Raw genomic sequence first — 22770 nt, forward strand, 5'->3', positions numbered from 1 at the left:
GAAAAGAAGAAATACGAAATTGACCTACAACCCCTCCCTTGTAACTTAATACATTATTCTTTGGGAATCTAATTGGTCGGAAACATAAATTATTACCTTCAAATAGCCGAGGTAACAACAACCACCACCACCACCACTTGAAGCTCCCGCCGAGGCCCGCCATTTCAAATGCCATGGTTTAGAGAGAATTCCGCGGATAATAGTTAGGTATAACCCAGTCAATGACCTAATTACCACCACTTCCCTTCATATTCTATTCAATATTTGAACGTGAAGTTGTCACTCATGATTGACTTTCTTTTTGCATTTTTGAGTCTAATTGAAGTTTTGAATGCAGCCTCTGCTGGCGGCCGACTATCACCGTTATCAATTACAAATACTCTTATACTTCATTCCTGGTTCCTGAAGGTCTTCTTTACCTCAGTCGACATCATGAAAGTTACAAGTCATGTTATCGGTTGTCCGTGAACAATAGTACATTTCTCTCATATATTACTGACAGTATGCCGAAAGCTGCGTGCGAGTAGCTGTGCGACAAGGCAATCAGGAGTATTCTGGACTAAAAATTGAAGCCAATGGCTAGATAGTCCTAGAAAAATAATATGTGATACTTAGAGACCTCCGACTAGATGAATTTATGGTATTTGTGATTCACACAGCAGGTTTGATGACTTAATACTAATAGATAAAGCTTTATGCACGGTCATCCACCTCGGTTACTTTGTCTCTGATATGTTGCAAAGTACGTAAAAAAAGAAGAAACCCGACCTACCACATCCTTGATTCTGGTAATGGAATTGGTTTAGAGAATACTGCGTGGTGGTAACATGGGCTATGTAGAGAAGTTAGAACGAACCTGGTCCGGCCTTTAAAAACTTTGAGGTTATAGGCGGGGTGGTGATGTTGACTGGATCTGAAATGAAGTTTCTTTGAGTCTGCAGGAACAGGATGGGCTGATATCCGCCTAACTTTAGACCACAAATATCATGACTGAAAAATCATTTTCCGTGGATATGATCTGTTACAGCGCAATACTACCTGGAATTCTCAAAATACCGGAACTGCCATGCAAAACTGTGGGGAATCGGGTAGTCAATACGCTTCATACTAGTACAACGACGGTGGTATTTGACCACCCGCTCGATTTGACACGAATTTGCAGACTTCGGCCTCTCTCGAATTCACTGGAAAAGAACAGCCAAACAATAGAGCGACCGATAGAAAATCACTGATTGAAAAGGATGTTATGACGCTCTGTTTTAAGTGTGATCTATAACTCGAATCTTTTGAACTGATTCCACACCCTGGCTCGCAGGATTCCAGGATCCATACTAGCTCAACCAATAGCGACACCTGGCGTAGGATAATTAATCAATCATCGCTAAACGAGAGCCTAGAATATGGAATCACCCCTGTCACCATATCAGGCCACTTACCCCTCCGTGGCCAGCTGAGAATTCATCTTTCTTCCTTCCCACTCACGCTCGGTTCACTCGTCAGCCTTGGATATATCTCTTTTTGTACCTGGATCTGGACAGTTCAAGGTTACCGAGGCCACCATGTCGACGAACAATATCGCTGTGGTACGCATGCATGATCGACGGAAAACGGGGTAGTCCCGCACAGACGCCAGATTCTCACGGTGGATATGTATGCAGGATCCCACCTACCACATCATGGATGCTGAATACCAGCCCAGTGACTTTGAGTCGTGAGTTGGCTTGCAATTCAATCGGGAAGCAATATTAACTATAGGGATGGCTGATCCATAATCGACTCTTAGGGAGACCACGTCTTTGTCTTCCACTATCTACAAGGGCGTTATGGAAAATGGTCGCCGATACCAGACTCTGAGAGAGGGCGAGTATTGGTATGATCTGAAAACACTCGGAAATTCCTCCTCACTAGGGTGTCGAAGCTCAAATACTCGCATAGGGGCCCTTCCGATGAACAGCAGTTTGAGAGTTATGAAGCAGGGTTAATAGGACTCCCACACCTTGAATCCAAAAAAAATTGGCTAATCTCAATAGGCATCTGGCCTGTGTGATTCTTGACTCGAACGAAGCAAATCCGCTCTTTCAGTCACCAGTGAAGAACCCGAAGGCAAGAATCCTATTTTTATATCAATCAATCAATACATACAATTGACAAAATATTGATTTCAGCATGTTCTTGATCTGGGAACTGGCCGTGGTAGTTGGGCCATGTAAGTAGCACCCCATTCATATTAGCCAATTCCTCTTCATTTTATTGAACAAATTATTGCCAGCGATGTTGCCGATATTTTCCCAGAGGGTAAGCCATGCCCTCAAAATATTGATTTCCGTTTGCTGCTAAAGTATGGCCGATAGCAACGGTTCGTGGCGTCGACCTTTTTCCACCCCCCGTCAGTTGGCTGCCTCCAAACTGCATCATGGAGGTAGATGACGTTCTGAAAGAGTGGACCTGGCGTCAGCCGTTTGACTTAATTTATCTTCGACAAATGATAGGGGCCTTCACAATACCAGAGTGGGAAGCCATCTTTAAGCAGTGCTACGAGTGAGTTATTTCAGCCAGTGCGAGTCTGCGTATCTTCTTAACTGGGTGAGCTTCTGGGACTATGTGTTAATGTCATTTCATGCGATAGTAACTTGGTCCCTGGTGGCTGGATCGAATGTGTGGAAAGGGATCCACGGATCAGTTGTGATGATGGAAGTATTACTGAAGGCAACAGCTCGCTATTTTTTGGAAAGACTGCTTGCGAGGCAGCCGTAAACTGGGGTCGCCCGATCACCCTCGTTCACAACTTGAAAGATATGATGGAGAAGGCTGGCTTCGTCGATATCCATGAGAAAGTGTACAAGTGGCCTATCGGCCCCTGGCCTAAGGACCCCATTTTGAAGGAGGCAGGTCGACTGCATTATCATCAATGGGCAACCGGCATGGAGGGCTGGGCTATGTATCTTCTTACAAAATATGCTGTTCCCAAGCCATGGTCAAAGGAGGAAGTTCAAGTCCTGATGGCCAAAGTTCGGAAGGAGATTCGAAACCCCCGGCACCATATCTACCAAACTGGGTAAGAACCATTCCTGATGATCTCCTTGGCATTAAAATAGCTGAAATGTTTGTAGAAAGAGGGTCTGGGGTCGCAAGCCCACTGCGGAAGAAGTAGCGAAGAAAAATGCAGTCAATGCGTCGACGGCATCGCAGGGAATAAAGCAGGAGACGACAAGTGAAGTTAAGGAAGAAATTAAGTCTGAGTCCGAGAACCACCATGACCTCGGAAACACTATAAAAGAAGAGGCTTGAAATTTATACAAAGAAGAGCCATAACAAAGAATGATATTTATGTTCACTTTTTCTCTTTTACGTATACAAGATTATTGACAACTTTGATGGTCCAAAGGCGGCCAATTATCAATTATCGTGTATCTTTTTGGATGCCATGTTTTGCACTGTCGTCTTCGTAAGTAAGATATCAACGGTGTACTCCCATAAAAAATATGGGAATTGCTCCAAGTGAAATAACTCCAACCAACATCGCATAGATACCAAAACTAGTCGCGTATCCTACTCGGGTAGAAAATTCAAACGAGCCATAGCTGATTCCAAAAGCCGCAATATCACGAATAACGGTCACCGCAGTCATTGTTGCAAGCGACTCATCAGGGTTCGTGGTCGACCCCAAAAAAGTCAAAACAACTTCGAGGGTCCCACCAAATCCAATATATTGCAGGCAACTGATGACAAGCAGTGCAAACCAATGTATTTGTGGACCTCCTGGGTCAGTGATCAAGTAATGTTGTGCTAGGCATCCGAATGCAATATGGCCGATAGTAGCGCAAATAGAGGGAAATACAAGCGGAATTAAGCGATACTCTGGAAGAATTGCCTCGGTATTTCCTCGAACAAAACGCAAAATCAGTCGATCTGATGCCCAGCCTGTGATAAGCCAATTGACTAAATATCATATAACAAAGTCAGTTTGATAGTTCTTGCCATAAGAAATAATATTTTCCTGTATCAATTTAGAGGCAATTGGCCATTAGTGACTCACAAAATGCGGCTGGAAAGACAGTTAAATTGATCAGTGCTGCATTCGCACTGGGCCAGCTATATGGAGCTTGGGTAAGAATGGTAGCAAAAAAGTTGCAATATCCAATATAAGCCCTGTTGTAATTAGGACAAATTATACTGATGTCAATTTTCGCCACGATATTCGTGTACTTACCCAGTGGTGATTGTTGTCAAGAGAATACACCACCAGTTAACAGGTCGTAAAAATGCCATGAAAATTTGGCGATAAACATAAAAGAATTTCTGTGGTCCTGTCTGAGACCGAGGAAACCAAATTGTCAATGACTCTTTCCATGTCATTCGAGGCATGTATTTTCGCAACTGCCGATGTTCAGAGAGCCTGATTGGAACATTGCTATGATTCTGAAACTTGTCTCGGGTGGTTTCTGGCATAAAGAAGAACATCCACACCAAGCAGACTCCGATCAAGCAGGCGTACAATATGAATGTCCATTCCAAGTTGATATGAATAGAAATATATGTTACCGCAATCGATAGTGCCGCTTGTAGCACCAACTGAAGCATCAAAACTGCTCCTAGCATGCCACCTCGTTCATGGATGAAGGTGCAGTCTTGGATTACCGACAAGAACAACGCATCAGTCGGGCCACATGCTAGTCCTTGAATGATTCGGGCGGTATATAGAGAGTTGAAAGAGGTGGTAAGTCCCGCCCATAGAGTTGACGCACAAAGGGCAACCAGGGAGAGTAGCAAAGCCAGTCTTCGACCATAAGCTATGCCTATGGGCACAAAAATCAAGGCACCTGGCCCGACCATCGGAACTATCACGTTCAGCAGCCGATGAACAGCAGATTTGGGCTTGTCGGGGAATTCGGTATATAACTCAGGTGCGAGGTTCGACAGAAAATTTTCGACAGACAGGGCTGCGCCTGTCGCGAAACCGAGGAGAATCATGATGTTCCATTTTCTGAAGTTGCTCCAATTCAAAGAGTCGGCCGGGTGATCACTGGGGGTTGGATTCAACCAAATAAATGATAGATTGTCGACTGTTCCTTTCACATGGTTTATTTTAGCATCCTCAGAATAAGTTGCTTTTTCGCGGTCTGGTACATCTTGGACATTTTCCATATTTGTAGTGGAATATCATAGATCAATTCCAGTTGAAAGTATCGAAAGAGAGAGTAACTTCAAAAAGTGACCCGCCTATTTTGATGGTCCTGAGAGCTTGGTATGATGTGTCTTATATCTCATTTTGTGTAGAAGAGGAAAATGTCGAACAATCCGAGAGCCTTCATATCTCACATTGTCTAGTCACATTTCCATTGGATGGATAGCCGATCTAGCAGGATTCCCGGTCAATATACCGGCTGCTATCCGGTGGCCTACCCGGTCGGTATTCCCTTAATTTTCGGTTCACAAAGCGGGGTACGTGAGATGCATGTTTTGAGCCTCTGATAACTAGTTGAACATCATGATATCTCACAATCAAGTTACGATATCAGTTTGGGACGGTTCGTTCTTTCGTACGACAACTTCATCGCAATCAATCTCATCGCAACGCAGACAAGCTCAAATCTATGTCCATTATCGTTTAGCTAAAATCATATTCGCGGCAATTTTGTAGTTTGGTGTGTAGAGGGTCCAAAATCTGAAGCTCGCCCTCCACATCCCGAAATACCGGATAATCGACCTCAGATAGTCATAGCCACCGGGTATAGTTAGCGGATCCCTAAAAACTTCAGCCAATAGCACCCAAGAATTGTGCATTCTATAATCCAACCGAGTCATGCAGTAGTCCTTCTACATTTTTAATGAGGTCCAGGAGAAGCCGAAGGAATCCGAAGATCTGAATCTCGCTCTCCGATTTGCTATTGGAACCTCATTGACCGGTGCGGTCAAAGATAAGAGCTACCCGGTTCTGTTTCTCATATTGCTCTCATTTTTAGGATGTAATTAGTCATTCGAGGTTCTGTGTCACTAATAAAAGCCCCGAACTACAATTTTCGGAGGAGAGCTACACGTTTTCTTCCAACCCCCTGCATACTCTCATGCTTATTGATCAATATTAATATTCAAAATGGCCAATGAGGCCCTTAGAATTGAAAATCAGAAAATTGTCGATGATTACCTGGCAACTCCATTCTGGGAAGATGATGGACATGTGGACCGTCTTTTCTCTTCAAATTGCATTTGGGAGTTTCCCTATGCACCTCCAGGAATGCCCCAAGCCTTTTCCCGGCCCCGGAGGCCAGTCTTTGCTCAATGGCTAAGACGGACAATGCGTGAATGGACTCGGTCAGATGTACAATACTATCCGACCTTGAGCCCTAGACGATTTTGGGTCGAATCATCAACTAAAGCCATGGTGACCTGGGGAGATAACTTTGAGCGCGCCTTCGAATGCCAGCACATCGAGCTAATCGAGGTCACAAACGGGAAGATTTCAAACCTGAAGACTTGGAGTGACCCAACGGCCTACTACAAAGCCGCAGGCATTATCCTTCCCTCTTTTCAGTTCAATAGGCCATCTGTTACTCCCTCTGAGTATGTGGATACGCCCTTCCCAAATCCCCCAACAAAAGAGCCAGAATTATCGGAGACAAAACAGAGACTGTTTAACTGGTATCTTCGTCCCTCCTCAGATAATCCATCGGAAATGGCAGAGAAAGCCAAAACAAATATATTATTCGATCCCAATTTTCGGTTTGTGATGCCTTTCATGCCTACCGGCCTGACACATGGAGGCGATCGCAATCTAGAAGCCACGATGATCAAGTGGGTGGATGATACAATAGTTGAATGGCACCAGGTAATTCTTTTCTATGCTGAGCAATGATCCATGTCAAAAATATTTCTAAAATGCAGGATAAACAGAATAAAGATTTTGAACGAGAGGTTTTCCTCGACCCCAACGTATCAATCGTCGAGAGTTATGGAAACTGGGGCTGCTTCCGGTGGGGTGCCGACGACAGTCCTTCTGGATATTATAACGACTATGTAAGAACTGATCGACTTTTGACCTTTGAATTCCGGGTTTTTATCCGTATTCTGACTTTGTGGCTGGACAGGTCATCATGGTTCGACTAAAAGATTTTCGCGTCTTGGAATTCAAGGAGTATCTAAATCCAATCCCGCATCTCCTCGTCACAAACGTGTCTTTCCCCGTATTTCCTTTTTTTGTTTAGAGCTAGAGGGATCTCTCTGGACGAACGGAACGGGCCAGAAAATCCAACATTTATATAAACCTTATAAACCCTTAAGGAGAAAGAATGTATTCTGATGATAGGAGTCATTACTTTATCGCTAGCTTCCAGATCGTCCTCTGCCCTTTTTTTTCTTTTCTGTTTTTTGAGGATTCTGAAACTTTAGACCTGATAAATCTCTTCGCAAGATTATTTCTAGTTGATTCAAGTGGTAGAATACCATATGTTGATTTTTTTTATGATCACTTCAGATCTTTCGGCATTTCCGTGTTGCTCTTTTACCGGATTTGGAACCCGATGTGGAGGTTCCATTCAGTGTCCGCTCAACTAGTATCAATCCGTTGCCCGCTCCTCATCCTCCAACGCCACACATCCGAAGCCTCTTTTTTGAATGGTTGCAGTACTTCTTTTGGACTCACCTGGCTCACACATAGACTAGTCTTGGTAACACTTACAGATATCACATAGTTATCGGCCACACTACTTAAACCGACCCACTTTCCCAGCTTCAACATCTATCGCCATAACTTTTTTAACTCGCCTTTGTTCGATATCCTTAGCGGCAAACAGAATTTTCGGCACTACATTAATGGAAATCAAGTGCAATAAAAGGCATCATGGCCTCCATCGGAGCTCTTCCTCAAACTCTGAAGTCCATTACTGCTACCAAGATCACTGAGCTGTCTAAGCAGCGAGCTCTGTTCGACAAAAAGAAAGCAGAAATCCTCGAAGCGACCAGTGCTACCCAGGACCTGAGAAATCAAGCTCTGATCCTACTAAATGGCCTCTCTCGTCTCAAGGGGTACCCAAAAGATGCAATTGACAAGGACGATATGGACCTAGATGTTGAATCTGATGACAATGAAGAGGTGGATGTTACCTTGCCCGGGATGGGTCAGCTATATCAGGCCGATCACACCAACATACGCCGCTTTCTCTTACAAGGCCGTTATGATGCATCTATATCAACATCAACTCTGAAAGGATGGATCGCTAGCCTGGAGAATGAACTGCGGTTCTTGGAACTCAAGCATGAGCATGCCACGTTCTATAGCAAATTGGTCACTGAATGGCTGTCGCATCTTGATAACGAAGCCGCAAACTCGGATGCCGGCTTCGAAAGCCTTGGTCGTGCAGAAATGCACGAGCAACGAGCCAAATGGGAGTCCCTTGTCTTCATTTCCCCCACTCACGTGGATGAGAAGGCCATTCGTGATTATCTTGATGGTTTATTCCGGCGATCCAAATTATCTCGACAGTCTCTCAAGGAGCTTCGTGCAAAAATTCACAAATTTGGAAACGATATGGCCACCAAGGGAGAATGGTTGAATGTCGAGAAACTACAATTGGTCTCCAAGTCTCTATTAAAAACCGATCTTCTCAGCGCCGACAAAACAACTGTACTGAAAGAGTTCTTACGGAACACAGAGGTTTCACAAGAGGTGGCAGACGTGCTCAACATGCGTCTGGCATCTCTTGACACTTGGAGCTGGTCTGGGGATGGTATTCCGGTCGAAATGCGCCGTCAGTTGAATGGCAAATACCGTGTCTTTATGGACGAAGATCTTCTTGACAGCCTTCTACTACAGTATCTAGGGACAGAATGGGCCGTCAAGCTTCGCGAACTGTTAATGGACTTCTATAATTCGCATGCATGGAGCCCCCTCAGTGAGAACATTCCGGAAGAGGATGTCAAAAGACGCAAATTTTTCCTGGAATCAGGCCTTATGAATTCTCGAAATGGATCAATCAATCTTCTACGAGAGCAAACCTACAAAGAAAAATATTTCATGAGCCAGCTTCCTGCATCCGCAAAGGAAGGGACCCGAAGCTACGATGATGATGCCCAGGAAAAGAATGCCCTGGACATAAAGCATTCTCTTCTGCATCTTCTGATCACGGAATCTCTTATCTACAATCGGTATCGGGGAGAGTTCACAGCAATCCGGTCTGACTACCAGTGGTTCGGACCGTCTTTGCCTCATGCGACAGTCTTGACTGTTCTGGAATATTTTAACGTCCCAGAAATGTGGCTTAAATTCTTTAAGACATTTTTAGAGGCACCTTTGAAGTTTTTTCAGGATGGCCCCGATGCTGTAGTTCAGGTCCGCAGGTGCGGCGTCCCCATGAGCCATACTTTGTCGGATGTATTTGGGGAGGCTGTGCTATTTTGCATGGACTATGCAGTCAATCAAACCACAGATGGAGGCATACTGTACCGACTTCATGACGACTTTTGGTTTTGGGGTACCCAGAAGACCTGTGAAGAGGCTTGGCGTGGAATGACTGAGTACGCCAAAGTAATGGGTCTTGAGTTTAATCAAGAAAAAACTGGCACCGTTCAGATGGGAAGATCAGGCATTGAAAGGAATCCAAATTTCCCAGTTGGGGACATTCGCTGGGGCTTTTTGGTTCTAGATGCGGAACAAGGTCGATTCGTCATTGATCAGAAACAGGTGGACCAGCATATCGACGAGCTCAATATTCAGCTCTCTTCTTGTAAGAGTGTCTTTGCTTGGGTTCAGGCATGGAATAGCTATTTTGGGAGATTCTTCCCCAATAATTTCGCAAAGCCAGCTATGTGTTTCGGGCGCGATCACATTGACATGGCTATTAGTACTCTCAGCCGTATTGAACGGTCCCTTTTCAGCAAATTATCAGACAGAACTTCTAATATCCAGGGAGGTGTGACCGAATACCTCCGCACTATAATTGCGGAAAGATTTGACATTAATGGCCTCCCGGAAGGATTCTTCTACTACCCTGTCGATCTGGGCGGGCTCGGGCTTCTTAACCCCTTTATTCAGCTGCTGGCTATGCGAGAAAATATCAAGCAGACACCACGCAAGTTTCTTGAAAAGCCAGAGTTGGCAGATGAGAAGAGATACCTGGTTATGAAAGAGCGTTTTGAGAAGCAAGGCCCTACTTCCTCGAAGACTTGGATGGATGACAACGATAAGCCTCTTCCATTTATGTCGTTGGAAGAATTTACAAAATACCCCGAGTCATACAACAGCGAACTTCGGGAAGCATACACTTCCCTCACATCTGTGCCTGAGGAGAAGAGCATCTCCTCCACCGCAGGGTTTACCAAGAGCCAGCGGGGACTCAAGGGGTCCCGCGATGGGGCTGCCAAATCTGGACCTATATCTGCAAATTGGGCTGATATGACACCTTATTGGCGCTGGATCGGAGAACTGTATCATGACGAGATAGTTCGCAAGTATGGGAGTCTGGCAGCCGTTAACCGCGAGTTCATGCCTCTGGGGGTTCTCAAGACCTTGAAAGAAGATCGTTTGAGGTGGCAAGGCTAAGGTATCTGTATAGTGGGAAAATCTTCAAAGGACAAAAGTTTTGACGACTTGATTGTAAACCCGATATTTAATAGACTAATCAGTGTTTTTTTGTTCTACAGAGTTGAAAGAAATAAATGCGGATGCTTGAATTTCAATACTTGTACATAGATTGAACCTCATTGATTTTATTACACACTATTCTCTTTCCAACCATGTTCAATAGGAATTGAGAACTATTGTTGACTTTGAGGCCATGATTATCTCGACTATTCCCTATTTGAAGTATACAATGAACTTAAGCCACCCAATCGTATCCCATCTAGGATGCGGCGCATGTTTGAATGGCCTCATTATTACATACAGCAGCGAAAATATTAGGAGTTGAATACTTGAAATTTTTAATCGCTCAATTGTTTCAATATAATCCCAAGCTCGAGAGTGTAATAAACTATTACATCCATTGTCATTTTAGTCTTTGATCTCATGCGCCTGCGCCTTTTTGCTGCTTTTCTCCGGCATTTGCAGTTTCGTACGCCGACATCTGAAAATATTGTAATACTATATTCCTCGGATAAAAGAGGTTCTATAATCGGAATAGTAGGAAACCTTCTTTCATTTGGAGAATGTTATTCAATGTTCATTTTCGGCCAGCTGTTCCGTGGATCGGGCCCGAACTTGCCAGTGCCGACATTGGCAGCCACGGGCGCAAGTGTTGGGAATCTTCAAGAAGGAAAGTACTACTCCAACTTTCCTAATCTTGGATATGTTTTACACTTTGTTCGATGGAGAGCTTTCAAACAGGATTAGTACTTGAGCACGACTTATATATGCGGCATAGCTTCCTTGCGATCCTAGCTTCCTTCCTTCCTTTATCTCACATCCCACTCTCTTTCACTCAATTATCACTCTTCGATCATCTAATTATTGATGAATCTTGGTATAGAAGGACTGAAACATAAGGTACTATCAAAGCTATACCTCTTACTATTCTGAATTCGAAAATTCAATATCTGCGGTACCCATATAACAGTTCATGTTCATGTCTTCGCACTCTGATATCCAGTCTCCGGCCTCGGAGCAATTCAACTGGCTTGATGCCATATCTGGAAATAAAGCATTCTTTGACCCGAGGTATGTATTCAAAGTCATTCTTCAAGCGAGCTGTAATTGTACTCAGATCTATGTACAGAACATGCGGTGTCCATAAATTTTCCATTCCCATCCTCCAGTCCACCAGTCTTCCAATCGAAATCGAAGATGATGACCAAAAAATCGTGACCTCAGTCTCTCGAGACGCTATTGTCGCCAGATGGTTAGAGATAGACTCCATATGGGAAGGGCGTGCCCCCGAGCCTAATCCCGCAAGTGCCAAGGAATGCAAGTTTGAGGGCATGGAGGAAATGGTCACTGTCGAAGAATGGGATTTGGAGCCTATATCGCTAGAGCTTCATCCACAATATCCACAACTAGCGGCCGAAAATTCGTTGTTCAGTTTACATCGCCAGATCTGTCAAGAAGTAGATCTCACAGACTCGCTTGAGGGCCTGTCATCGCATAGACACAATGCCAACAAAAGATATCTGACATCCTCACATCATTACGGAAATTGGACCTCAGTATCCAGTTCTCTTTCTTCTATTACCCCATCTATCTCGTGGACCTCTTTTCAAACATCTGAGATTCGGCAGTCGGCAGTTCATAGAGAACCAGAACTTGTGAACCCAATACTTATTGATCCGACTCTCGAGTCACATGCAGATGCATTCTCCTGCTCAACGGACACATCAGTCTCAATGCTCGATGAATGGTGTGTAGTAAGTATCGGCAGTATGATTTCCAGAATAGTCCGCAAAGGAGCAAACCGGGGTATGACAGCATATCAGGGGCTGCGGAAGAAATTGAGCCGTTAAGAATGATGGGTTTCCTATTCTTTTTATTCCCTGATGTTTGGAAAAGACACTAAGTGTCTAGCTCTCCTAATACTAGTGTGAAGAGGCTGCTGGTCTTAATTTTTGTTTCTTCACTTTTTGAACGATCTTTTTGTTGTCTTGATTGAATTTGCACCCGGTGTGTTATTTGTATTGTTGAGATAACCAGATAGTGGCTTGCCTCCATTCTTTATTTCATTGAGTCTCTTGAATTGATTTAACAAACTATGAAATTCTTTTAATTTACAATTCATGCAACGCAATTAGTAGTAGTACTCTTCGGAGGGGGCACTCATCCTGGTCGAGAGTGAGAATTCCAAGGCGGTCGGCTGACTTGCCCTCGGCAGAGTTACCTATTCTGCCATAACGCCAACTTGCACCCCCGGAATATCAACACCGCCTGCCCTCATCCACCCCCCAGTCTACAATCCCCGTTCAATACAAGATGGATCCTTTCTCAGCGGAGGGTGGTAAGCTTTTCGTTATGCCTCATGGGTCCCCTACAGTCTACTAATCTCCTACCCAGAGCTCCTCAACATTCACAATGCCTTTCACTCCGGTCAATACCAGAACGTGATCGACTTCGACACCTCCGCCCTTTCCTCCGAGAACCAGCTCCCTGCTCGTGTACTCAAGCTTCGTGCTCAGATTGCCCTTGGCCAGACCGACGAGGTCTTTGCTGCTGTCTCTAGCGATGAGGATAATCCTGACTTGGCCGCGACCAAGGCTCTGGCACAACAAACCGCAGGCAAGGCCGACGCCGCCCTCCAGCTGTCCCAAGATCTTGCCGAGAACTACCCGGATAATGCCACCGTACAGGTGCTCGCTGGCACGGTGCTTCAAGCCCAGGAATATAGTGAAGAAGCGCTAGCCTTGCTGTCTAGGCACCAGGGCAATCTCGAGGCGTGAGTGAGCCTATGGCGCCATTTTCCTCATTCTCATGCCTATTCATTCCACTAACTGTACCTTTGGAATACCTAGCGTCGCTTTGATTGTTCAGATTCACCTTCAACAAAACCGAACCGATCTCGCCCTGAAGGAGGTGCAGGCCGCCAAGCGCTGGGCCCAGGATTCCCTGCTCGTCAATCTGGCCGAATCGTGGGTCGGCATGAGAGTTGTAAGCACTTTATTCTCACAGCCCCTTTCGAATAAACCATGTGCCGTAACTAACTCCCTTATTTCTTTCATGCAGGGTGGCGACAAATACCAGTCCGCTTTCTATGTCTATGAGGAACTTGCCTCCTCTCTCAGCACATCTGCTGCCCTCTCGATTGTCGGCCAGGCCGTTGCAGAAATCCACCTCGGTCGCCTCCCCGAGGCCGAAGCCGCTTTGAATGCCGCCCTAGAGAAGTACCCCGGTGACGCCGAATTGATTGCCAATTCGATCGTGCTGAACGTGCTGGCTGGAAAGCCAAGTGCGGATCTGGAAGCGTAGGTTACCCTCCCATCCCAAAATATGTTTTAGACAAGGCAAACTAACTCTACATATAGCCGGCTGAGCCAAACACAGCCTTCTCACTCTCTTCTAGCTGATATCCAGGAGAAGAGCACATTCTTCGATACCGCAGCCGCTAAGTACTCGCCGAAGGTGTCATCGTAGGGAGTCGGAGGATCTGAGAAAAAATAAATTCACATTGTCCTGCTTTTTGTTTCGCGGAGCCTGTTTATTTGGTGCCAGGGTGTCCTGCTATCTTGCTTTATTATGAGTTGACACGACCCCCGCTTAGTACAATTTTTGGAAACATGCTTTTTTCCCATATCATTCCAATGCGCAAAACAAGACAAGAAGGAACATCGAATAGACTCTTTATAGAGGGTCTCAAGACAATTCTTTTCACTCGAGAAATTCTTTTCTACAGTAACTTGAGTACAGATAGTGGGGTGCATATACGGAGGATCGAGGTTGCCAGTTTCAGGACTCATTATTTTCGCAGTTTGCACCCCGATTTCAAATCTACGAATATCGATGCTGTGGGTACGTTGAATTATCTCAACCGATTCATTGCATTAAAACAAATGCTAATCGACAAATACATATACTTCTCAGTTCAAAGCGACGCCAATTTCGGGATTAGAAGGATTTAGAGACGTGATGAAACCCATTGTCGAAGTTCATTCCCTGTTTGCGTTCCCTGTTTCGAACCCGCCTCCACATATAAATGTGCATCATGAGATTCGTCACTACCAACGACAAACGACGTGTTCGGAAAGGCAGACTAGAAATCTCGTCAGAGCCGTCCATTTACGGCATACCAGGGTGAGAAGACTAAGACCTGCATACCTTCACTTTCTTTGCGAAGAACTCAATCGGCCCTAACAGCATCTCATCTCCACCCGCCAGCAACAAGATTTGCTCGGTCTTCGAGTCTTTCCACCACTCTACTGGTGCTTTTTCTGGCTCGCTCCAGCTATCTCCCGGTCGACCATCTAGATAAGCCGATGACCACCTCCTTAAACAGCGTTCTGTGACGACATCCTTGTATGCATTATCCTTAAAAGATGACCAGTCATGACTGAAATTAATCCACGGTGCGAACCCGAATACGCCCGCCAGCGGCCCAGACAAGGCCACCGGCTCGATTTCCGGGTGCGGATGTGACAGATGCAGCAGCACAGCCATTGCCAGATTGCCGCCGGCCGAGTCGCCGCCAACAATCACGTTCGCTGGGGCCCGGTCTGTCTCTGTCAGGATGTAGCGCAGCGCGCCGACAGCTTGCTGCAGCTGGATCGGATAGACGGCGTGTGGGGTGAGCGTGTAGCGTGGGAAGAACACGGCGATATCGTGGCCGTTGCTGTTGACGACCTGCAGCAAATCCAACCAGAAGTCGAAGTGAGAGGGACCAGCAGCCATAGCGAAGCCGCCTCCTGTTTTGCAGAGTGCGAGATTAGCTTTCCTGGAATGGCTTCCTGCTGGTGTGCGAATTCTGCTATACCGGCGTACATCGGAATTCGCGAAGTTCTGGGGGACGAAAGTGATGCGCACCATGATAGTAAACAATCACATTCTTTGCATTCTTGTTACCGAGCCAGTATCCCTCGGTGTCATGGGGTAGGGCTACTGTCTCCGGTTGGAGTCCTCGTTTCTGCATCACAGCTTCATAGGTCTGTGGTGTCGTTGGATCCAGGTATCTGGTGTGTTGCTTAACCTTTTTTGCATAATTTGGCCAGGGAAATGCGTAAATACGTACTGTTTCTGGCGGATGGTCACACTATTGACCATAGTCCGAATTGCTGCGCCAAGGACATGGTGTTTGTATTTCTTTGGACTGCGCTGACCACGAAACAGGCCCGTGATAGCGGCGTATAGGGCGCTGACAATGACCGAGGTTTGGAGGAAAGACAGGTCGGCCTTCTCCCAGAAACTCAGTTCCGGAACGACGACTTTTCTCGAGTTAGCCATCATGGAGCGAGTCGTGTAGAGACAAGGGAGAAAAAAAGGAATAGAGGTAAAGAGACTGGCTAGCGCTTTCCCTAGCCGTCTTTATTTCCCCACGGCTCGTGGTTTCCCCGCTCTTCTTTCAAACTTTTGAATGCTGGGATCTCCATCTCTCCCTTAGCCTCGGTTCATCCCCGTGGGGTCATCTGCAGATGCCGTTGAGGGGTGATTGGCGAGGGTAGCCGTACAGATGCACTACAATTGTTTGTCTGCATGCTGCTTATGCAATAATTTGGAATAGACAAGCGAGGCGTTCCTACAGGGCGAGAAGAAGAAAAAGACTACACAAGTAGCCACTTAAAATGCATGGAACGACGGCTCCTATCATTGTTATGGATGCAGGAATTATGTATAGCTACCAAACAGCATCTCATCGGCCCACTGGTCGGGAAGGACATTGCTGACAGCCTAGTCACGTTATAAGTTCGCACTAGGCTTGGCAGGCTCTAATCAAAACATCTTCAAATTAGAAATGCGAGACCTAATGTCCATTAACCATGTCCTCCTTACCAGTCAGCTCACAAAAAGCCTTGAATGTGGTGAACACATCCTCATCACCCTCTCCACTTCCAGTGTTCTCGATGACACACTCGGCAGTAGCGCCAACAAAGAAGACATAACCTTCCTTGACTTCCTCGGTTTTGTGACCGACAGTGATACGGCCCTGGCCTCGGGTACAAATTAGGATACTGGGGCCCGAAAGCGGATCGAAGGTTGCCTTAGCACCTGTCCGGTTCAGATCGGTCTTGACCACACTGAACTCCTCAATGGGAGGGTCATATAGGAGTGAAGAGGAGGCACTGGAGTAAGCTGTCGCATTATGGATGACATAGGGGTAGTCCACGGGCTGTAGCTTCTGCTCCTCAATGGGGGCGTAGGAGTAGGTCAACATCTGGGTCAGAGTATCCACGTCCTTGAACTTCGGAGTGAACCCAGCACGCACGACATTATCAGATGACGCCATGCACTCAATAATGTCGCCGGAGACGTAGGCGTGAATATCATCCGCCTTCAGAAACATGGCCTCGCCAGGAGACAGCTTGATGAAGTTCAGGAAGAAGAAGACAAAAAGGCCAATATCGTGGGGGAACTGGTCGTTCAGCCGACGGATGATGGCAGCCAACTCCACGGGGTCCGCGGGGTTAGTTGCAACATCTCCAGGCAGAGTACCGAAGCTGGCAGGCGAATTCTCCGCAAGCGCCACCAGCTCATTGGATGCGGTTTGAACGCTTTCGTGGGAAGTCTCCATCAGAGATGTAAAAACAGAGCGCAGGGCATCCTTGTTTCGCTGAATGACAGCCTCGTCCTCCGAGTCCTCATTCCCATTGACAATTTGTTCAAAAGCGCTTGCAGCCTGAGACCCAATAAGCTTGCGGAGAGGTTCAACGGCCTGGAGGAAGTGGGTGATTTCGGCCAAGGGGCGAAAGCCGCAGAGGCCTTCGAAAGGTGTAATGGCAATGGTCATCTCGGGCTTGTGGTTGTCATCTGGGAATCGACATATGGAATAAGCCTCGCATTTCAATCAAAGAGCGCTGATTAATTCTGTATGGAAGTACGCACCAGGATAGTTTCGCGCGTCACGAGCGTGAAGCTGCTCGGCGAGCTTTTTGTTGGGGTGCGCTTGGATGCTAAGCGCCTTGCGAATCGACAGCACCTTGAAGAGGAAAGGAAGACGGCCACCATAGCGTTCACTGATCTCCGTGGATAGGAGCGCCTGATTGTCTTGGACGAGGTCGAGGAGGGTTCTCTGGGTCTCGAGGTCTTTTGAAGGAAGCGAAGGGTGAGTGCCCATCCACAGCTGCGGCATTGGTCAGCCAACATGCATCATATCTCCGACTAGCAGTGCACATTGCTCACCTCTGCATAGGGCTTCTCAGCCTCGACCGCAAACCCCGGGGCCGCGGTGGTGGCCGCATACCGGGCAGCTGCCGACTCTTGGCCGACTTTGCCTATGACGGAGTTCAGTGCGGGGCATTGGAAGTTAGCGTTAATTGCGACCTACCCCAGTCATAGCTGTTAACGCCTGGAAGAAACAGTCAGAGCCAGATCCGCCCATGTAAGGTTCTCCATGACTCACCGCATTGAAGCCGAAGCAGTGGAATCTGCATTGTGAAGGGTTTTGTTGCTGGGAAGATGGAAGAGCGCTCTGGGGTTTTCTATTACGCAGAATATCCGCGCCAAGACTCTCGGTGAGGGCAATTCAATCAAGGGTCCAGGGGTCAAACGAGGACAGTGCACAAGCACAACAAGACTGGTCAAGCTTGGGCTTTCTTTTTATTATAACGATCATTTTCTCAAAATTAAAACAAACAGGGCAGGCCCATTTCAACCTTCCTAAACAGGGTGTCTCCGGCGGACTTCCGCAAACGTCATTACGAAAGGGGTACCTCCACAGTCAGTAACCTTAACCCGGCTCAGGAACAATGAGTGATTCTACAAATACGAATGAGAGGCAAGTGTTGCAATTGGTAAAATGGTTGGGTAAAAAGCCTGATAACCAATCCCATGTCTTCCTTTCTCATTCACCGTAAAATTAACTAAAGCATATCTAATATATACTTTGGCCGAACTTGCAACCATCCATTTCCAATCATGCTCAAAGGGTTAGTCATCAGTGGATATCATGTGACCTTTGGCCTAAGGTGTCTAGTCAACAAGGTAGAATTTGTCAGTGCAAGTAAGGAAGTGAAGTAAACAGAAGGACAGTGTGGTATATAAAATGCATTTTGAACATTATTGTGACTATGATGTATCCATGTAATCTTAAAGTGCAAGAATAAACTCAGCAAACAACGCTATCCGAGAAACCGATCCGATCTAACTTCGGAGATGAAATTAGATCGAAAACAGCAGATGCCAATGCAAATATCCTAATGTAAACCATGACGCCTTGTTTTTGGAAAAAGAAAGCAATAGTAGTAAAAACCCTCAAGCATTATTCGCACAAGAAAAGCTCGCGCTGCTCGGGTTATCATGGATGGCTTTTCCAGACACCCAAAGACCCATTCCACAAAGGGCGAACGCAATGCAAATGATAATGAAGTTGACAATCGTCAGCGTAATTTTCCGGGGTGACGAGAAATATACGCCTTTGTTCATGAAAAACCAGAGAATGGAGGGAAAGCCAAAGGAGAACCAGCTAGCGAAGAGAGCAGTCTAGAGTAAAGTCAGTGTTCCGTCTCAATTCTATGCGTGGGGCCAACATACAATTAAACTCAACAGGTTGCTGAAGACCGGGATAGCAGAAGCAATGATCCATGCAAGAATCCACATGGCAAGGGCAATACCAACCCAAGAGCTGATGGCAATGAAATCGCGCTTGTGCATACGGTCTGTCCCACGGAAGATACGCACATAGACGTATTTAAAAGCGACATGGCCATTGATGACGCCAGCAATGACAATTGTTGGCAGAGCGATACCATAAGCAATTTTGGAGACAATAGGCGAAGCAGAACCCAAGGCCGGTGAGGTTACATCATCTCCAGCATACCGGTAAATCACAACAGCCGCAACCAAGTAGAGAGAGACGTCGATTCCCTGAAGCAAGCAAAGAGACTTGGTGAAGTCGCGTGGGTTGCGGAGCTCAGCCATCAGACCGAAGAAAGCACCGTGACTGCAGAAAGCAAAGACAATATTGGTCACTGCGGTAAACCCGTGGTAGAGGTTGGTGTTTGCGATAGCGACCACACCAGAGCCAGGTTTCTCAATACCCAGGGCAATCATAGTGATGAGTACAGCCGTCAAAATGCTGAAAAATGAGACGAGAGACAACCAGGACATTTTTTCAAGGGTTCGTGGGAGAGAGCAGACGAATGAGATAACCATTCCAACAATTCCGAACACAATTGTGCACGTTCCATGATCCGTAATGGTGTTCATTGCGACGGTAAAAGTCAAGAGGTGACTGGCCATGATGAAAATGAAGAAGATGATCCAGCAAGCACCAACAAATTCGCGGCCGAACTTGCCTGCAATCACTTCACCAGCGTCGGCCATGGTGGTAATTTGAGGAAATCTCAACTTCATTTGGCCCATGATGTATCCTGTGTAGGTTGTAATCACTCCCAAGCCAAGCAGAACAATGATAGAGGGAACAAGACCCATCGTTGCAACAGCAGCAGGGAGAGAAAGAACACCCAAAGATACTGTTTCTGCAACCATGAGCAGACCGCATTGCCACCACTTCAAGACTTTGTATTTAACTTCTGCAGAATCTTCATTGCCAAAGGCATCTTGTTCGTATGGCGGAATGATGCCTTGTTTTTCATCGACTTCAAAATTGACTTGGTCAAACTCCATTTCCTTTGGTATACCTGAGGCCTGCGTAGATGGACTCATTTTCCAACGCGTTTTTCGATGTTATGTCAAATCGCAAGTCGGTCGTGGATAGTGGCCGAAAGGGCTATTGGCTAGGATATGCAAGAACCAAGACTCAGCCCACAAGAAGAAAGCAATAAGGTGCGAGTGGTAGCTGATGCAAAAGATGAAGCAAAAAAAAAAAAAGTAAATTATCTTTTGCCTCAAAACTTCCTCGTCGTAAGGCCATCTCGGCCATCTAAAACGGATCGGCTTAGAGTGGGTCCCGACCGGCCATCGGCACGATGAAGCCAATCACGGCGCTGAAACGTAACAGATACCTTCGAAAAAGGCTCTGCGACCGAGTTTGAAAGTCTTGAAAAACTGGGGAAACCGTAGGGAGAAAAAAGTTCTGCGCCGATGCCGGCGTGGCTAAAAGTGGTTTTCACGCTTACTGACTACTATGGCAGCCGGAATTCCCATTCTTGGTAGAATTCCTCACATAGCGGATAGCTTATGACGGACGATCTTTATGCAGGGACTAGTCTGGTTAGCCTTGGATTAGTTCAGCCACCCGATTTAACTAACTACAGGCGAGGGTATGACGAGAAAGTGCCGCAAAAATCCACCTCCTATAACTTGCTACTTGGCACATTTCTACCATAGAATGGACGGCTTTAGAAAAAATATTCAGCACCAGCTGTACTCACCAAAGGATTCCTTCACGGTAATCCTCCGGCGTCCTGTGGCAAAGGTAGTATTCGACCGGCACGTGTAGAGAGCCTTGCATGCGCGGTATGAATATCCTGCCACTGCCTGCTATTGACGCCAGTGTCTCATTTACAAATGTTTTCTGGGGGCATATTCGTCTTTTTTTTGGCGTAACCACAATGACACCAACCTAAAATATAGCGTAGAACATAAGAGATATAATTTAAAAAAATGGCGTGTTCTTGAATTTGGTCGAAAGGTATTTATTTAGGCATCAACACTGATTTCAAAGTATGTCTAAGTTCTATATGGGCCAGTGCGATGTAATATTGTGATCCAAAAATTTGCTTTCCTCTTTGGTCACACAACTCAACCATTCTAAGACGGGGTGGCACATGTAAATGGCGATCGAATAGAACCAGTGTTGTATTTTGTAATCTGTTCGATCCTGATCAGTAAAGAATTCCAGAAATTATGAACAGTGACTCTTACAATGTCGTTGACACTGGAATAGATCCCCCCAGCCAATATCACTAGTCCCATCAAAAATATAGCTATGTTGAGAATGATCTGAGCCAGGCTCCACCGAGATTCACCTTTTTTCCGAAGCAGTAGAAACCACATGATTGCAGGGAAGTAATAAGTGAATCCCGAAATAAATAGAGCAGACGAAATGGAGAGCAAGTCATTGAAAAATGGAATGACTTCGGCAATCACAAAGGCAATCACAGTGCCCACAGATATAGTAGCCAACCATGTGAGCCAACCGGCTCGAGAAGCGACAAGGCGGATCGGCGAGTTGGCAAAAATAGTGCCATGGACTTGGCGACCAAAAATGACAATATTGATTGAGCCACTGATAAAGATGACTGGCAACGCAATTCCGAATGCAACACGAGACAACACATTTCCGAGAGAAGAAAGTGCTGGGCTTGCGACGTCTTGCCCCACAAAAGCATATATTAAAGCACCGGTCAGAGTGTATATCACAATCTCTGCCACACCTAGAGCCAATATCGATTTCTTGTAGTCGGCGGGAGTGTGCATTTCATCCATGAACGAGAACTGAACCATTGCGAAGCTGTATGCAAAGATGATATTTGATAAGGCGACGAAAGCTTCGGCAAAAGTTAGATTTTCCTTTGGCCAAGCAGACCAATTGACCCCGGCAAGTCCACCGGGTGAAGTTGCAGCATCTCGGCCCGATCCAATCATTGTAATACCGATAGCTAGGAGAATGGATGCAAAGTCAATATAGCCGAGAATGGCTATATCAGCGAAAGTCGGCGGTATCGCAAGAAGCAGAAGAATTATCGCAGACACGACTCCGAAAACAACCGAACAGATGTCACTTTTGGTGATTGCCATGAAAGCAATTGTTCCGGTTAAGCAGTGAGACCCAACAAGGAAGATCAATTGTAGAATAATCATGGTGCTGATGATTGCATAAATCAGTCTACCGCATCCATACCGATCTCCAATCAATCGGCCTGCGTCGGCATAGTTTGAAATATGAGGATATGCTAGCTTGACCTCACCAATGATGTAACTGGTGTAAATGGCGATGATACCGAGGCCAACGGAGCATATCACACCGGCGACCATGCCAAGTGAAGCAAACGCCGAAGGGATTGAAAGACTGCCCAATGCAACTGCTTCCACAATTAGAAGAATGGTGAGGCGTTTCCAGCCGAGGCGATGGAAATCGGCAATGCGCTCTTCGTAGAGATTTTTCTGGCGCTCATTCGCCTTCTCCATCGCATTCCCTTCCTCTAAGTGCGGTGCAGAATTTTTATTTTCATCCTTGTATTTTTCTGTATCTTTTGTTTCCCTGTTAGGGGTGGGCGCATTATCGAGCGCCATGATCGAACAGGGGTGCC

At 46.1% G+C, this 22770-nt stretch overlaps 10 protein-coding genes across 10 annotated transcripts; 5 read left to right on the top strand and 5 right to left on the bottom strand.

Annotated features, from left to right (window-relative positions):
• Positions 1 to 1676: 1676 nt before the first annotated feature.
• On the top strand, positions 1677 to 3288 carry N7462_005661 (class I SAM-dependent methyltransferase; the record flags this gene model as incomplete). Its single annotated transcript, XM_057077379.1, has 9 exons — positions 1677 to 1711; positions 1784 to 1870; positions 1936 to 1977; positions 2031 to 2088; positions 2166 to 2206; positions 2270 to 2295; positions 2340 to 2538; positions 2627 to 3055; positions 3111 to 3288. The coding sequence occupies 9 exons, from the start codon at positions 1677 to 1679 to the stop codon at positions 3286 to 3288; spliced, it is 1095 nt and encodes a 364-aa protein (XP_056932959.1).
• A 2806-nt stretch (positions 3289 to 6094) lies between these two features.
• N7462_005662 (uncharacterized protein) lies at positions 6095 to 6853 on the top strand (the record flags this gene model as incomplete). Its single annotated transcript, XM_057077380.1, has 1 exon — positions 6095 to 6853. The coding sequence occupies one exon, from the start codon at positions 6095 to 6097 to the stop codon at positions 6851 to 6853; it is 759 nt and encodes a 252-aa protein (XP_056932960.1).
• Positions 6854 to 7837: 984 nt separating this feature from the next.
• N7462_005663 (uncharacterized protein) lies at positions 7838 to 10534 on the top strand (the record flags this gene model as incomplete). Its single annotated transcript, XM_057077381.1, has 1 exon — positions 7838 to 10534. The coding sequence occupies one exon, from the start codon at positions 7838 to 7840 to the stop codon at positions 10532 to 10534; it is 2697 nt and encodes an 898-aa protein (XP_056932961.1).
• A 1021-nt stretch (positions 10535 to 11555) lies between these two features.
• Positions 11556 to 12388, top strand: N7462_005664 (uncharacterized protein; the record flags this gene model as incomplete). The annotated part of the gene is made up of 3 exons (XM_057077382.1): positions 11556 to 11647; positions 11706 to 12330; positions 12362 to 12388. The coding sequence occupies 3 exons, from the start codon at positions 11556 to 11558 to the stop codon at positions 12386 to 12388; spliced, it is 744 nt and encodes a 247-aa protein (XP_056932962.1).
• Positions 12389 to 12889: 501 nt separating this feature from the next.
• On the top strand, positions 12890 to 14044 carry N7462_005665 (putative Coatomer subunit epsilon; the record flags this gene model as incomplete). Its single annotated transcript, XM_057077383.1, has 5 exons — positions 12890 to 12914; positions 12971 to 13349; positions 13426 to 13561; positions 13637 to 13875; positions 13936 to 14044. 5 exons carry the CDS (start codon positions 12890 to 12892, stop codon positions 14042 to 14044), a joined length of 888 nt encoding a protein of 295 aa, XP_056932963.1.
• Positions 14045 to 14710: 666 nt separating this feature from the next.
• On the bottom strand, positions 14711 to 15430 carry N7462_005666 (putative 6-hexanolactone hydrolase; the record flags this gene model as incomplete). Its single annotated transcript, XM_057077384.1, has 1 exon — positions 14711 to 15430. The coding sequence occupies one exon, from the start codon at positions 15428 to 15430 to the stop codon at positions 14711 to 14713; it is 720 nt and encodes a 239-aa protein (XP_056932964.1).
• A 931-nt stretch (positions 15431 to 16361) lies between these two features.
• On the bottom strand, positions 16362 to 17345 carry N7462_005667 (Mannose-6-phosphate isomerase; the record flags this gene model as incomplete). Its single annotated transcript, XM_057077385.1, has 1 exon — positions 16362 to 17345. The coding sequence occupies one exon, from the start codon at positions 17343 to 17345 to the stop codon at positions 16362 to 16364; it is 984 nt and encodes a 327-aa protein (XP_056932965.1).
• Positions 17346 to 17402: 57 nt separating this feature from the next.
• Positions 17403 to 17687, bottom strand: N7462_005668 (mannose-6-phosphate isomerase class I; the record flags this gene model as incomplete). Its single annotated transcript, XM_057077386.1, has 1 exon — positions 17403 to 17687. One exon carries the CDS (start codon positions 17685 to 17687, stop codon positions 17403 to 17405), a length of 285 nt encoding a protein of 94 aa, XP_056932966.1.
• Positions 17688 to 18808: 1121 nt separating this feature from the next.
• On the bottom strand, positions 18809 to 20221 carry N7462_005669 (Amino acid transporter transmembrane; the record flags this gene model as incomplete). The annotated part of the gene is made up of 2 exons (XM_057077387.1): positions 18809 to 19036; positions 19088 to 20221. The coding sequence occupies 2 exons, from the start codon at positions 20219 to 20221 to the stop codon at positions 18809 to 18811; spliced, it is 1362 nt and encodes a 453-aa protein (XP_056932967.1).
• Positions 20222 to 21268: 1047 nt separating this feature from the next.
• On the bottom strand, positions 21269 to 22753 carry N7462_005670 (Amino acid transporter transmembrane; the record flags this gene model as incomplete). Its single annotated transcript, XM_057077388.1, has 1 exon — positions 21269 to 22753. The coding sequence occupies one exon, from the start codon at positions 22751 to 22753 to the stop codon at positions 21269 to 21271; it is 1485 nt and encodes a 494-aa protein (XP_056932968.1).
• Positions 22754 to 22770: the final 17 nt, after the last annotated feature.

Source organism: Penicillium macrosclerotiorum (assembly GCF_028827735.1).
Source record: "Penicillium macrosclerotiorum strain IBT 26536 chromosome Unknown utg000006l_segment0_segment0, whole genome shotgun sequence".
NCBI lineage: Eukaryota > Fungi > Ascomycota > Eurotiomycetes > Eurotiales > Aspergillaceae > Penicillium > Penicillium macrosclerotiorum.